The sequence below is a fragment of the Palaemon carinicauda genome, chromosome 3 (assembly GCF_036898095.1).
Source record: "Palaemon carinicauda isolate YSFRI2023 chromosome 3, ASM3689809v2, whole genome shotgun sequence".
NCBI lineage: Eukaryota > Metazoa > Arthropoda > Malacostraca > Decapoda > Palaemonidae > Palaemon > Palaemon carinicauda.
Genome location: NC_090727.1, coordinates 26,337,657 through 26,350,156, shown reverse-complemented (window position 1 = coordinate 26,350,156; position 12,500 = coordinate 26,337,657). Strand labels below are relative to the sequence as shown.

The following is a 12,500-nucleotide window of genomic DNA, read 5'->3' as shown; positions in this document are numbered from 1 at the left end:
TCTATAAAAGAAATTATTCATCTAAATGACTCGGGATTTTAACTAGGCTGAATATTATTAGGGCTTCGTTTTCAGCTTACACACGAAACACATAATGTGTTAACAGCATTAGGGCTTCGTTTTCAGCTTACACACGAAACATAAAATGTGTTAACAACACCTAAGAGCCCAACATGTCCTTTGCCCTTGTACTCTTAATTGTATTCCCTGTATTCCTTGTTAAACAACGGCCAGGGTTGTGTTGGCCGATGTGGTAACGTCCCTGACTGGTACTCGCCAGACTGGGGTTCGAATCCCGGTCAAACTCCTTAGTTTCTTCTATTCGCTGCAACGTCGCCATCCTTGTTGTGGTGGCTGATGTGGTAACAGCCCTGACTGATGATCGCCAGACTAGGGTTCGAGTCCCGCTCAAAGTCGTTAATTCATTTGGTCGCTGCGACTTTACCATCCTTGTGAGCTAGGGATGGGGTGTTTGGGGGAACCCTCAAGGTCTATATGCTGAGTCATCAGCAGCCATTGCTTGGCCCTTCCTTGGTCCTAGCTTGGGTGGATCATATGTATATATGGTCAGCTTCTAGAGCATTGTCCTGCTTGATAGAGCCATGTCACTGTCCCTTGCCTCTGCCATTCATGAGCGGCCTTTAAATATTTAAACCTCCTTGGTCCCAGCTTGGGTGGAGAAGGGGGCATGGGCGCTGATCATATGTATATATATGGTTAGTCTCTAGGGCATTGTCCTGCTCGATAGGGCAATATCAGTGTCCCTTGCCTCTGCCATTCATGAACTGCCTTTAAACCTTTAAACATCATTGGTCCTAGCTTGTGTGGGGAGGGGCTTGGGTGCTGATCATATTAATTAGGGGTAAGTCTCTAGTGCATTGTCCTGCTCGATAGGGTAATGTCACTGTCCTTTGTCTCTGCCATTCATGAGTGACCTTTAAACCTTTAAACAAAAATTTAATGTAGATATATATTTCGACGTCACTTTGTCATGCGTTGGTGAATTTATTTCTTGTAGGGTATTAAGTGAGTATCAGATATCCATTATAGAAAGGATTTAATACATAAATTGACTAGGGATTTATGGGGGAGTCGGATGGGGTAGGAAGGATTTATTGTCAATTGCCATCTTCGTCCTGGTTGCAGCCACGTATTATTCCGTCGCACCCTCTTCCATAATACATAGACTATCCTATAATGCATAGGGCGTCCTACATCACTGCTCTTTCTGAAACAGGATGCAAATAAAGTTTCTAATCCGTCGCTTTCCTTTGCTGAATATACACACACACCTGAATAATCCACCAAATGAAAAGAGTCGAGGGTGAATATTTTTGAATGATTCCAATGAGGGGAATGTAAGCCGAGTGAGTTTGCCTCTCCCCTTTTTTTTTACGAGGGGAAATTGAGATGCCTGCGTTCCTCGAATATAATCTGACCCACATTGACGGTATTTCCTGGAAAATAAAATATTGATGGTGATGGATATACGCAAAGTTCTTCTTGGGGAAATTTGGGGGCCTGGCCGGGAGAGCCTTTGGCGGGGTAGGGGGGAGGGGGGGGCGTTTGGGCAGGGGGGGGAGGGGGGCTCTTCGTATTCTCCATATATCTCCGAAGATTAATGACTTTATACACTACATTTCTTTTCATGAGATTAATGGCATTTCTTCAGCAGGAATTATATGTGTCAGATTTTTTTTTTTAAGAATTCTTATTTTTATTTTGTATTATTTTCTAATGTGAAGTTTTTCTTTACGTGATAGATTTTGTATTGATTTAATGATACGAGTCATATGTTTTGTTACGTCTTTATGATCTTGAACGAAATTTTTTTTTTTTTGTAATCTCTACGTTATTCTTCAAGCAGTAAATTCTAGGTTTTTATGCAATCTTTTAAAGTTTGCATATATATGTATCTTACAGTATTTATTTATTTAGATTATATATATATATATATGTATATATATATATATATATATATATATATATGAATATGCATATATAAACAGTATATATATATATATATATATATATTTATATATATATATATGGGCATATATAAACAGTATATATATACATATATATATATATATATATATGTATATATATATATATGTGTATATATATATGTGTGTATATATATATGTGTATATATATATATATATATATATATATATATATATGAATATTTATTCAGCAATTTATATCCAGTAATAGGTTGTATAATTAAATATGTTTATGTGTGTTTGCGTGTGTGTCTGTGTTGCAATCAATATTCTGATTCAGTTAGACACGTTCAAACTATACTACATCATTCAACATGGTGAACCTTAATTTTGTTGATGTATATCAGAATAACTCCCTGTTATTCATCTATCTACAGAACAAATAATGAACATTGATTCTAATGCAATATCAGGACAACTCATTAAAGGATAGAAAGCCATATCTCCTACCGATCCTCCTTTATAAAGGTTAATCACAGCTGGATAAAGTAATTGTCAATCCTTTTATACTGGAAGTTGCTTCAGCTCATGCAAGGCGAAAGTAATCTGGCTGGATTTGCCACTAGATTTAATAGTTAAGTGGAAAGGGATTTAAAAGAAAAATGAAATAAAAGATGAAAGTAATCGATAGAAATGAGGCGAACGACGAACGAAAGCATGGAAAAAAAGTTAGGTAGTAAAAAAGAGAATCGAATTACATTGATTGTTTTGATAATTTATTATAATCTATTTTATATATTTTTTTTTGTTTTTGTTTTTTTATCAAGCTTTCAACATGAGAGGGTTTCATCATTTTATATTTCAGGTATTCGAGTCAGACAAGTTTTTCTTCTTAGGTGTGTTTTTTGTTTATTACTTGCAAGTAAAATATTATTAGGTTTATTCTCTCTCTCTCTCTCTCTCTCTCTCTCTCTCTCTCTATATATATATATATATATGTAATATATATATACATATGTATATATATATATATATATATATATTATATAAATATCCCTAAGTCGCCTATATGATTTAACCTCCCCGTCTCTCTCTCTCTCTCTCTCTCTCTCTCTCTCAAATGGCTGAATATGCTATGATAAACTTTCATGGGACTAATATTCTAGGAAAATATTATCTATCACAGAGAATTCATTGTAAAGTTCCCCTGATTCATCTCTCTCTCTCTCTCTCTCTCTCCTCCTCTCTCTCTCTCTCTCTCACAATCTGTTTTCTGTAATGATGAAAATGATGGAGACGATGACAATGATAGTAATAGCATTGATGAGTAATAGTCGTAGTAGTAGTAGTATGTAGGTCGTTAACTACTAGACGAATAGTGTATTAGACGGAATATTGTATATTAAAACCAATAATGAAAGATCTTAACTCTTCGAATATGCAAAAAACATTCAATGACTCGATCACATTTTTTCATAGTCTATTTTTAGTTTCATTCACATCTCTGTGATTGACAGTCGCAAAACTTTTCTCATTTGGAAGGTGTTTCTATCTGTGTCAATGGAAGGAGAAAAAAACGAGGAATCTTCCGATGATTAATTGAAAATGTTTCAATATTATCATGTGTGAAAACCTATTGCAATGGAGTTTGGGCCTTGTTAAGAATGAACGTAACTGTGGAATGAATAAAAGTCAGGTATCAGTTTCAATTTCGGTTATGTTTGTTTATTGGTTGTAAAGTGTCTGAAAACAAAGTTAGTAATGTTATATTAGGTTGTTCGGAGAGAGAGAGAGAGAGAGAGAGAGAGAGAGAGAGAGAGAGAGATCTGTTTCCATTTCGGTTAAGTTTGTACATAGGTTGCAAAAATTCTGAAAACAAAATTAGAAGTAGTGTTTTATTGTGTTGTTCTGAGAGAGAGAGAGAGAGAGAGAGAGAGAGAGAGAGAGAGAGAGAGTGTGTGAGAGAGAGAGAGAGAGAGAGAGAGAGAGAGAGAGAGAGATGTTTCCATTTCGGTTATACATGGGTTGCAAAATTTCTGAAAACAAAATTAGTAGTGTTATATTTTGTTGTTCGGGGGGGGGAGAGAGAGAGAGAGAGAGAGAGAGAGAGAGAGAGAGATGTTTCCATTTCTGCTTTGTACATAGGTTGTAAAATTTCTGAAAACAAAATTATAAGTAGTGTTGGTTATTATGTTGTTAGGGGAGAGAGAGAGAGAGAGAGAGAGAGAGAGAGAGAGAGAGAGGTTTCCATTTTGTTCATAGGATGTCAAATTTCTGAGAAAAAAATTATAAGTAGTGTTGTGTTTTATTATCTTGTTCTGAGAGAGAGAGAGAGAGAGAGAGAGAGAGAGAGAGAGAGAGCGAGGGGGGCACACCTAAGAAAACATACTTTTCTGACTCGAACACCTGAAATATAAAATAATGAAACAATCTCTTGTTGAAAGCTTGATAAAAAAAAGGAATAAAAAAAGCATAATACCAATAATTATAAAATTATAAAATATCTTCTTTTATTTGTATTTTAGTAACTTTTAAACATCAATCCCAGAACTTTTCTCATTAGGAACTTTTTTTTTTCACTCCCATTCGTACACGGCTTGGCTAAATAGAGACAAAATATATCACGATAAGTAATTGGGAGTCATTCTAAAGACCAGATTTTGTGGCTAAGTAATTGGGAGTCACTGTAGGGACCAGATTTTGTGCCCAAGTAATTGGAAGTCACTGTAGGGACCAGATTTTGTGCCCAAGTAATTGGGAGTCACTTTAGAGACCAGATTTTTTGCCCAAGTAATTGGAAGTCACTGTAGAGACCAGATTTTGTGCCCAAGTAATTGGGTGTCACTGTAGTGACCAGATTTTGTGCCCAAGTAATTGGAAGTCACTGTAGAGATCAGATTTTGTGCCCAAGTAATTGGGAGTCACTGTAGTGACCATATTTTGTGCCCAAGTTATTGGGAGTCACTGCGGTGACCAGATTTTGTGCCCAAGTAATTGGGAGTCAATGTAGTGACCAGATTTTGTGGCCAAGTAATTGGGAGTCAATGTAGAGATCATATTTTTTGCCCAAGTAATTGGGAGTCACCGTAGAAACCAGATTTTGTGCCCAAGTAATTGGGAGTCACTGTAGGGACCAGATTTTGTGCCCAAGTAATTGGGAGTCACTGTAGAGACCGGATTTTGTGCCCAGGTAATTTGGGAGTCACTGTAGGGACCAGATTTTGTGCCCAAGTAATTGGGAGTCACTGTAGTGACCGGATTTTGTGCCCAGGTAATTTGGGAGTCACTGTAGAGACCAGATTTTGTGGTCATGTAATAGGGAGTCACTGTAGAGACCAGATTTTGTGCCCAGGTAATTTGGGAGTCACTGTAGAGACCAGATTTTGTGCCCAGGTAATTTGGGAGTCACTGTAGCGACCTGATTTTCTGCCCAGAAGATTGTGAACTGTCGTTTACTAGTATAGTTGTATGTATTTTGGCGTCACAATGAATAGGGTTATCGAACTAGGAGAGGACACTCTCAAATCAAACCATTTTTTTCTAGTCTTGTAATTGTAATAGTTCAGTGGCCACTTTCCTCTTGGTAAGGGTAGAAGACTCTTTAGCTATGGTAAACAGCTCCTCTAGGAGAAGGACACTCCTTAGCCTCTGTACCATGGTCTTCCACTGTCTTGGGTTAGAGTTCACTTGCCTGGGGGTACACTCGGGCACACTATTCTATCTCATTTCTCTTTCTCTTGTTTTGTTAAAGTTTTTATAGTTTATATCGATATTTGTTTTAGAGTTGTTATGTTACAACCCTAGTTGGAAAAGCAGAGGTGCTACAACAGGGAAAATAGCCCAGTGAGGAAAGGAAAGAAGGAAAAATAGAATATTTTAAGATAAGTAACATCATTGAAATAAATATCGCTTATATAAACTATAAAAACTTTAACAAAACAAATGAGATAGAATAGTGTGCTCGTGTGTACCCTCAAGCAAGAGAACTCTACCCCAAGACAGTGGAAGGCCATGGTACAGAGGCTATGGCACTACCCAAGACTAGAGAACAATGGTTTGATTTTGGAGTCTCCTTCTCCTAGAAGAGCTGCTTACCATAGCTAAAGAGTCTCTTCTAACATTGAAGGCTAAGAATTTATTGTAACTGGGTGCTGAAGAGATACTGCAATGACATTTGAATAACACTCATAGTGTTTTCTATATAAGTTCCCACTTTAGCAGTGAATTAAACATGAGAGAGAAAAGAGATTCATGTGTATGTAACTGTACTGTCCCTCCTTAATCAGAAGGGAAGCGTCCACTTTCAATATTCCCATTGGCAGGGAGACCAACAAATTTGAACTGACTTTTTTTGTGTGTGTGTGTGTGTGGTTTTTTTATGGGGTGGAATTTTGATCCCATTGGCAGGGAGACCAACAAAATTGAACTGACTGACCTTTTTTTTTTTTTTTTTTTTTTTTTTTTGTGGGGTGAAATTTTGATTACAACGTCATTTGAAGGGATGGCTCATGGAAACTAGAACAAGGAGGGCAGAGGTCAGTTAATTAATTTATTATTGAAAATTAAGTTGAATGCGACCAAGTAATTTCATTTAACACAACCGATTGGAAGACGGATTTACAAGGTAATTTATTCGATTTATTTTCATTTTTTTTAAAATTAGGAATATTAACAATGAAGAAACTTTCATTGGACATGAAAAGTTTAATGTTGAATATTAGCGTAATTCTTCTACATCTTCATGAAAAAAATATTTATATTTCTTTTATTTGATGTTAACTACCCCTAAAATTGAGGGGGAAGTGCCTTGGTAGATAGATTACTGATTCTATCTATCTATCTATATATATATATATATATATATGTGTGTGTGTTTATATATTATATATATGTATATATACATATATATATATATATATATATATATTTATATTATATACACACACACACACACACACACATATATATATATATATATATACATATATATGTATGTATGTATAACGATGGACAGCCATTTAGATCTTAATTCAATGAACACAATACATCGATAATCTTAGCCAACGAAGTTGCAATAGAGGTTATGTTTGTCTGTTTTGTGTGTGTGTGTGTGTGTGTGTGTGTGTGTGTTTGTTGTGGGAACAACTTCCTAGGTCAAAGGTCAAGGTCGAACAAAAGGTCGAGAAATAAGCGTCCGTGCCGGAGGTCACAATTTTATTTGAGTAGTGAAACTTTCAAGAATTAATTGTTATATTGAGACGTGGAAGTGATTCAGTTTTAAAAGTCCTAGGTCAAAGTTCAAGGTCGAGCAAAAGATCGAGAAGCTGCCGTGACGGAGATCTGCGTTCTACTGATTGCCCTCAAGTTCATATTTTTATTCCAAATGAAATATTTATGACTGATGGCCTTTGATTTAGTTCCCTACTGTAAAAAAAAAAACGTAATTTTTATCGGAAATTCTCCGTAAAGATATACTGTTCTCAGCCGTATTTCAGTAAAATACAGGCGACCGTAATTTTACCTTATTTTGTTATTATATATTACGGGTTAGTGACCGTAATATCACTCTTTTACGGCAATATAACCGTTTTTAAAACATTAGATATTATTATTATTATTATTATTATTATTATTATTATTATTTTATTATTATTAGTATTATTTTATTATTATTATTATTCAGGTTTTTACCGTTTTAGAATGATTTATTGTTAACTTGTTCGTATCATTTATTTATTTCCTTATTTCCTTTCCTCACTGGGCTATTTTTCCATATTGGAGCAATTGGGCTTATAGCATCTTGCTTTTCCAACTAGGGTTGTAGCTTGGCTAGTATTAATAATAATAATATTATTATTATTATTATCATTATTATCATTATTATTATTATTATTATTTTTGACGTTACTGTTTTTGAATGATTCATTGTTAACTTGTTCTTATCATTTATTTATTTCCTTATTTCCTTTCCTCACTGAGCTATTTTTCCCTATTGGAGCCCTTGGGCTTATAGCATCTTGCTTTCCCAACTAGGGTTGTAGCTAGTAATAATAATAATAATAATATTATTATTATTATTATTATTATTATTAATATTATTATTATTACTTATTATTATTATTGACGTTGATACTGTTTTAGAATGATTTATTGTTAGCTTATTCTTATCATTTATTTATTTCCTTATTTCCTTTCCTCACTGGGCTATTTTTCCCTATTGGAGCCCTTGGGCTTACAGCATCTTGCTTTTCCAACTAGGGTTATAACTTGCCTAGTAATAATAATAATAATATTATTATTATTATTATTATTATTATTATTATTATTATTATTATTATTATTACTGGAATAATTGTTGCCAGACTTTTACCAATTTTCCATACAAATTTATAACAGTGTTGCACACTAGACCATTGGCAAGAGAAGCCAATAATATAGCCCTTCATGGAAGAGGACTCTCTTAATCTCCATATATCTCGCGAGAATTTATGCCCTCGAGAACTGCACTCTATTTCAGCACTTGGGATTAATCCCTCTGCAGAGATTGGAAGACGTTTTTTCGTAACGTTTCCTCGCTATACGTTTTTCGTAACGTTTTCTCGCTATAACGTTTTTCGTAACGTTTTCTCGCTATAACGTTTTTCGTAACGTTTTCTCGCTATACGTTTTTCGTAACGTTTCCTCGCTATACGTTTTTCGTAACGTTTTCTCGCTATAAAACGTTTTTCGTAACGTTTCCTCGCTATACGTTTTTCGTATCGTTTCCTCGCTATACGTTTTTCTTCTTTTCTCTCTCGCCTAAAGTCGTCATTTTGGATGACCCACATATTACAATTCTTGTATAGTTTCATTTATTTCTCTCTCTCTCTCTCTCTCTCTCTCTCTCTCTCATGATCTTCATGATTTGTGACAGCTATTCAATTTAAGTTCGTCAGTAACCTTCTGAGATAAATTGTATATATATATATATATATATGTGTGTATGCATATATATATATATATATATATGCGTTTTTCAAAAGGCCCATAAAAGTAACAAAGGAAATATAAATACAGCACTATATTTCGACCCAAAACACATTTGCCCATTTATTTATATTTCTTTTGCTTCTTTTATGGGCCTTTTTGAAAAAAAATATGTTAAACTGTTCGATTACAGTTATAAGTAAGACATATGTGTGTGTATATATATATATATATATAGAGAGAGAGAGAGAGAGAGAGAGAGAGAGAGAGAGAGAATAAATTGCTGTTGTTGTTTTTTTGAGGTAAATTTGAACCCAATAAAGCAAACGAAAGTCATACGGAAAAATTTGGAGGAATATATTCCTTTTTTACTCCCTATTATAATTAAAATTCATAAAGTAAATATATGAAAAATCGTAATAAAAAAGTTAATTATCAGATTTCAATAAAATATCTGCTCGTGATGCGAACGGATTGATAATGAGAGTTTTCCACATAGATTTCGATATATTTTGGAAAAAAAATTATTTGGAACTACGCTTCAGTGATTAAAGTTATTATTTCTGATTTCAATTTTTCATCCTTTTTTCCTGAAGATATTATTATTATTATTATTATTATTATTATTATTATTATTATTATTAGTGTTATTATTAAGTGTACTTCTTTTATTATTATTATTATTATTATTATTATTATTATTATTGTTGTTGTTTTTATTATTGTTGTTATTTTTATTATTATTAAGTGTATTTTTTTATTATTTTTGTTATTATATTATTATTATTATTATTAAGTGTACTTCTATTATAATTATTATTACTATTATTGTTTTTATTATTATTATTATTATTATTATTATTATTATTATTATTATTAAGTGTACCCCTTTTATTATTATCATTATTATTATTATTATTATTGAGTGTTCTTTTATTATTAATATTGTTATCATTTATTATTATTATTATTATTATTATTATTATTATTATTACCACCTCCGCCAAGGAAGTTATGAAATCGAGTCGGTTATTTATTTACTTGTATGTGTGTCTGTCTGTGGACAGGATTACGTAAAAACTACTCGATGGATTTTGACGAAATTTTCACCTCAGATAGATTTCAAATCGTAGTCAACCCCCTGACTGGTGAACGCCAGACTGGGGTTCGAGTCCCGCTCAAACTGGTTAGTCCCTTTGGTTGCTGCAACCTCACCATCCTTGTGAGCTAAGGGTGGAGGGTTTTGGGGAGCCCATAGGTCTATCTGCTGAGTCATTAGCAGCCATTGCCTGGCCCTCCTTGGTCCTAGCTTGGGTGGAGAGGTAGCTTGGGTGCTGATCATATGTATATATGGTAAGTCTCTAGGGCAAGGTCATTGTCCCTTGCCCCTGCCATTCATGAGAGGCCTTTCAACTCTTAAAGGAATAACATTTGTGTTGCCTAAGTAAAACCATTCGGAATAGCCGTCTTCTAACCCGGGGTAGACACGAGGAGGAGGAGGAGAAGGAGAGGCAGTAGTTGTTTCTTTTTCTTCTTCTTCTTCTTCTTCTTCTTTTACTCAATAACCGTCTCATCGCTTTAATGGTTTAAGCTGAAGGAGATTGAAAAAGAGCCCAGTTGAAGGCAGCAACCAAATCCAATTTACTCTCTCTCTCTCTCTCTCTCTCTCTCTCTCTCTCTCTCTCTCTCTCCGGATAAGGAATATAGCGAGGAAATCTTATGTATGTATTTCTTCAGACTGGGAACTTCCGCTAACTTCTCGCTACTTAGTTTTTCCCTTATTTATTTCCATGTTTATTATAGGTATCAACATTAGCTAGATTAGTCTACAGACTTCGATATCTATATGTCACTAGATCAGGAATATTGGAATTGATAATATATTTCTTTTGACTGAAAGCTTCCTCTGATTACATACTATTTCCTTGTTTAATTTCTTTTTACTTTTCTTTTTATTGCGTTATTTTTACCTACTGTTTCCTTTTTTTATTCTTATTTTTACTTTACTTTTTATTACGTTAATTTTTAATTTTACAGAGATGACTTTTTTTTTTACTTTTATTTTTATTACGTTATTTTTACCTACTGTTTCCTTTTTATTCTTGTTTTACTTTACTTTTTATTATGTTAATTTTTAATTTTACAGAGATGACTTTCTTTTTTACTTTTCTTTTTATTACGTTATTTTTACCTACTGTTTCCCTTTTTATTCTTATTTTACTTTACTTTTTATTACGTTAATTTTTAATTTTACATAGATGACTTTTTTTTACTTTTCTTTTTATTACGTTATTTTTACCTACTGTTTCCTTTTTTTATTCTTATTTTACTTTACTTTTTATTACGTTAATTTTTAATTTTACAGAGATGACTTTCTTTTTTACTTTTCTTTTTATTACGTTATTTTTACCTACTGTTTCCTTTTTTTATTCTTATTTTACTTTACTTTTTATTACGTTAATTTTTAATTTTACATAGATGACTTTTTTTTACTTTTCTTTTTATTACGTTATTTTTACCTACTGTTTCCTTTTTTTATTCTTATTTTACTTTACTTTTTATTACGTTAATTTATAATTTTACAGAGATGACTATATTCAATTTTTTTTAGCGAGGCAGATTTGCACTGACTCGCAGCGGGGTGCTCTTTTAGCTCGGAAAAGTTTCCTGATCGCTGATTGGTTAGAATTATCTTGTCCAACCAATCAGCGATCAGGATACTTTTCCGAGCTAAAAGGGCACCGCTGCGAGTCGGTGCAAATATGCCTCGCTAAAAAAAATTGACTATAGTTTATTCTTTTTTTATAATCGGTATCAAAACATCTCCAGAGCGTAGTGAGAATACAAGTGTACATACTTGCGTACTAACCAGATATGAGAAATTCGTCGAGTGTTTGCTGTCCACGGGGACTACTTTGGTGTTTGGGCTGCCTTTGGGGGAGGGGGGGGGGGGGGGGCAGGGCTGTGTGGGAAGTCTTTACGTGAAGCGTGAAATGATCCTAGAAAATATTTCAGAGTTATGAAGAACTTTTGAGACATATCTTTTGCGGTAAGATAACTTTATCATACTTCAAGTAGCCTAAGACGTGATGATAAGATATTGGTCAGGAAAATTTACCAATTTTGGAAACTGTAAAACTCGTTTTTTTTATATATATTTAATTTGATTTTGTAAGACTCAAATGGTTTCATTTAGTATAGTTATTAAATTTACACTATGAAAGGAAGGGTACTTCACTGGATGCTTTGTCCAACATAAAGAAGAATGAAAAAGAAAGAATAGGTTATTAAACCTCGTAAATGTTTTGTCCAGCATAAAGAAGAATGAAGAAGAAAGAATAGGTTTTTAAACTTAGTAAATGGAGAAGAAGGGATATATAATTAACTGGATGCTTTGTCCAGAATAAAGAAGAATGAGGAAGAAAAATAGATTTTTAAGCTAAGTAAATGAAGAAGAAGGAATATATAACTAATTGGATGTTTTGTCCAACATCAATTTCACATTTCCATACCGAAGAAAAAGTTTATATATTTTGTTAGAATCTTCCTCCAACATTGAACCCAAAGCTCCAAATAAAGAAGAAGAAG

At 33.4% G+C, this 12,500-nt stretch overlaps 1 protein-coding gene across 1 annotated transcript in view; it reads left to right on the top strand.

Annotated features, from left to right (window-relative positions):
• LOC137631075 (uncharacterized protein DDB_G0283697-like) overlaps positions 1 to 12,500 on the top strand; it is a 47,248-nt gene that overhangs the window by 33,921 nt on the left and 827 nt on the right. Inside the window, exon 2 of the mRNA XM_068362685.1 lies at positions 12,430 to 12,500. This exon is cut by the window's right edge and continues 827 nt beyond it. Within this exon, the coding sequence (XP_068218786.1) occupies positions 12,430 to 12,500 (71 nt within the window). The remainder of the gene's footprint in view (positions 1 to 12,429) is intronic.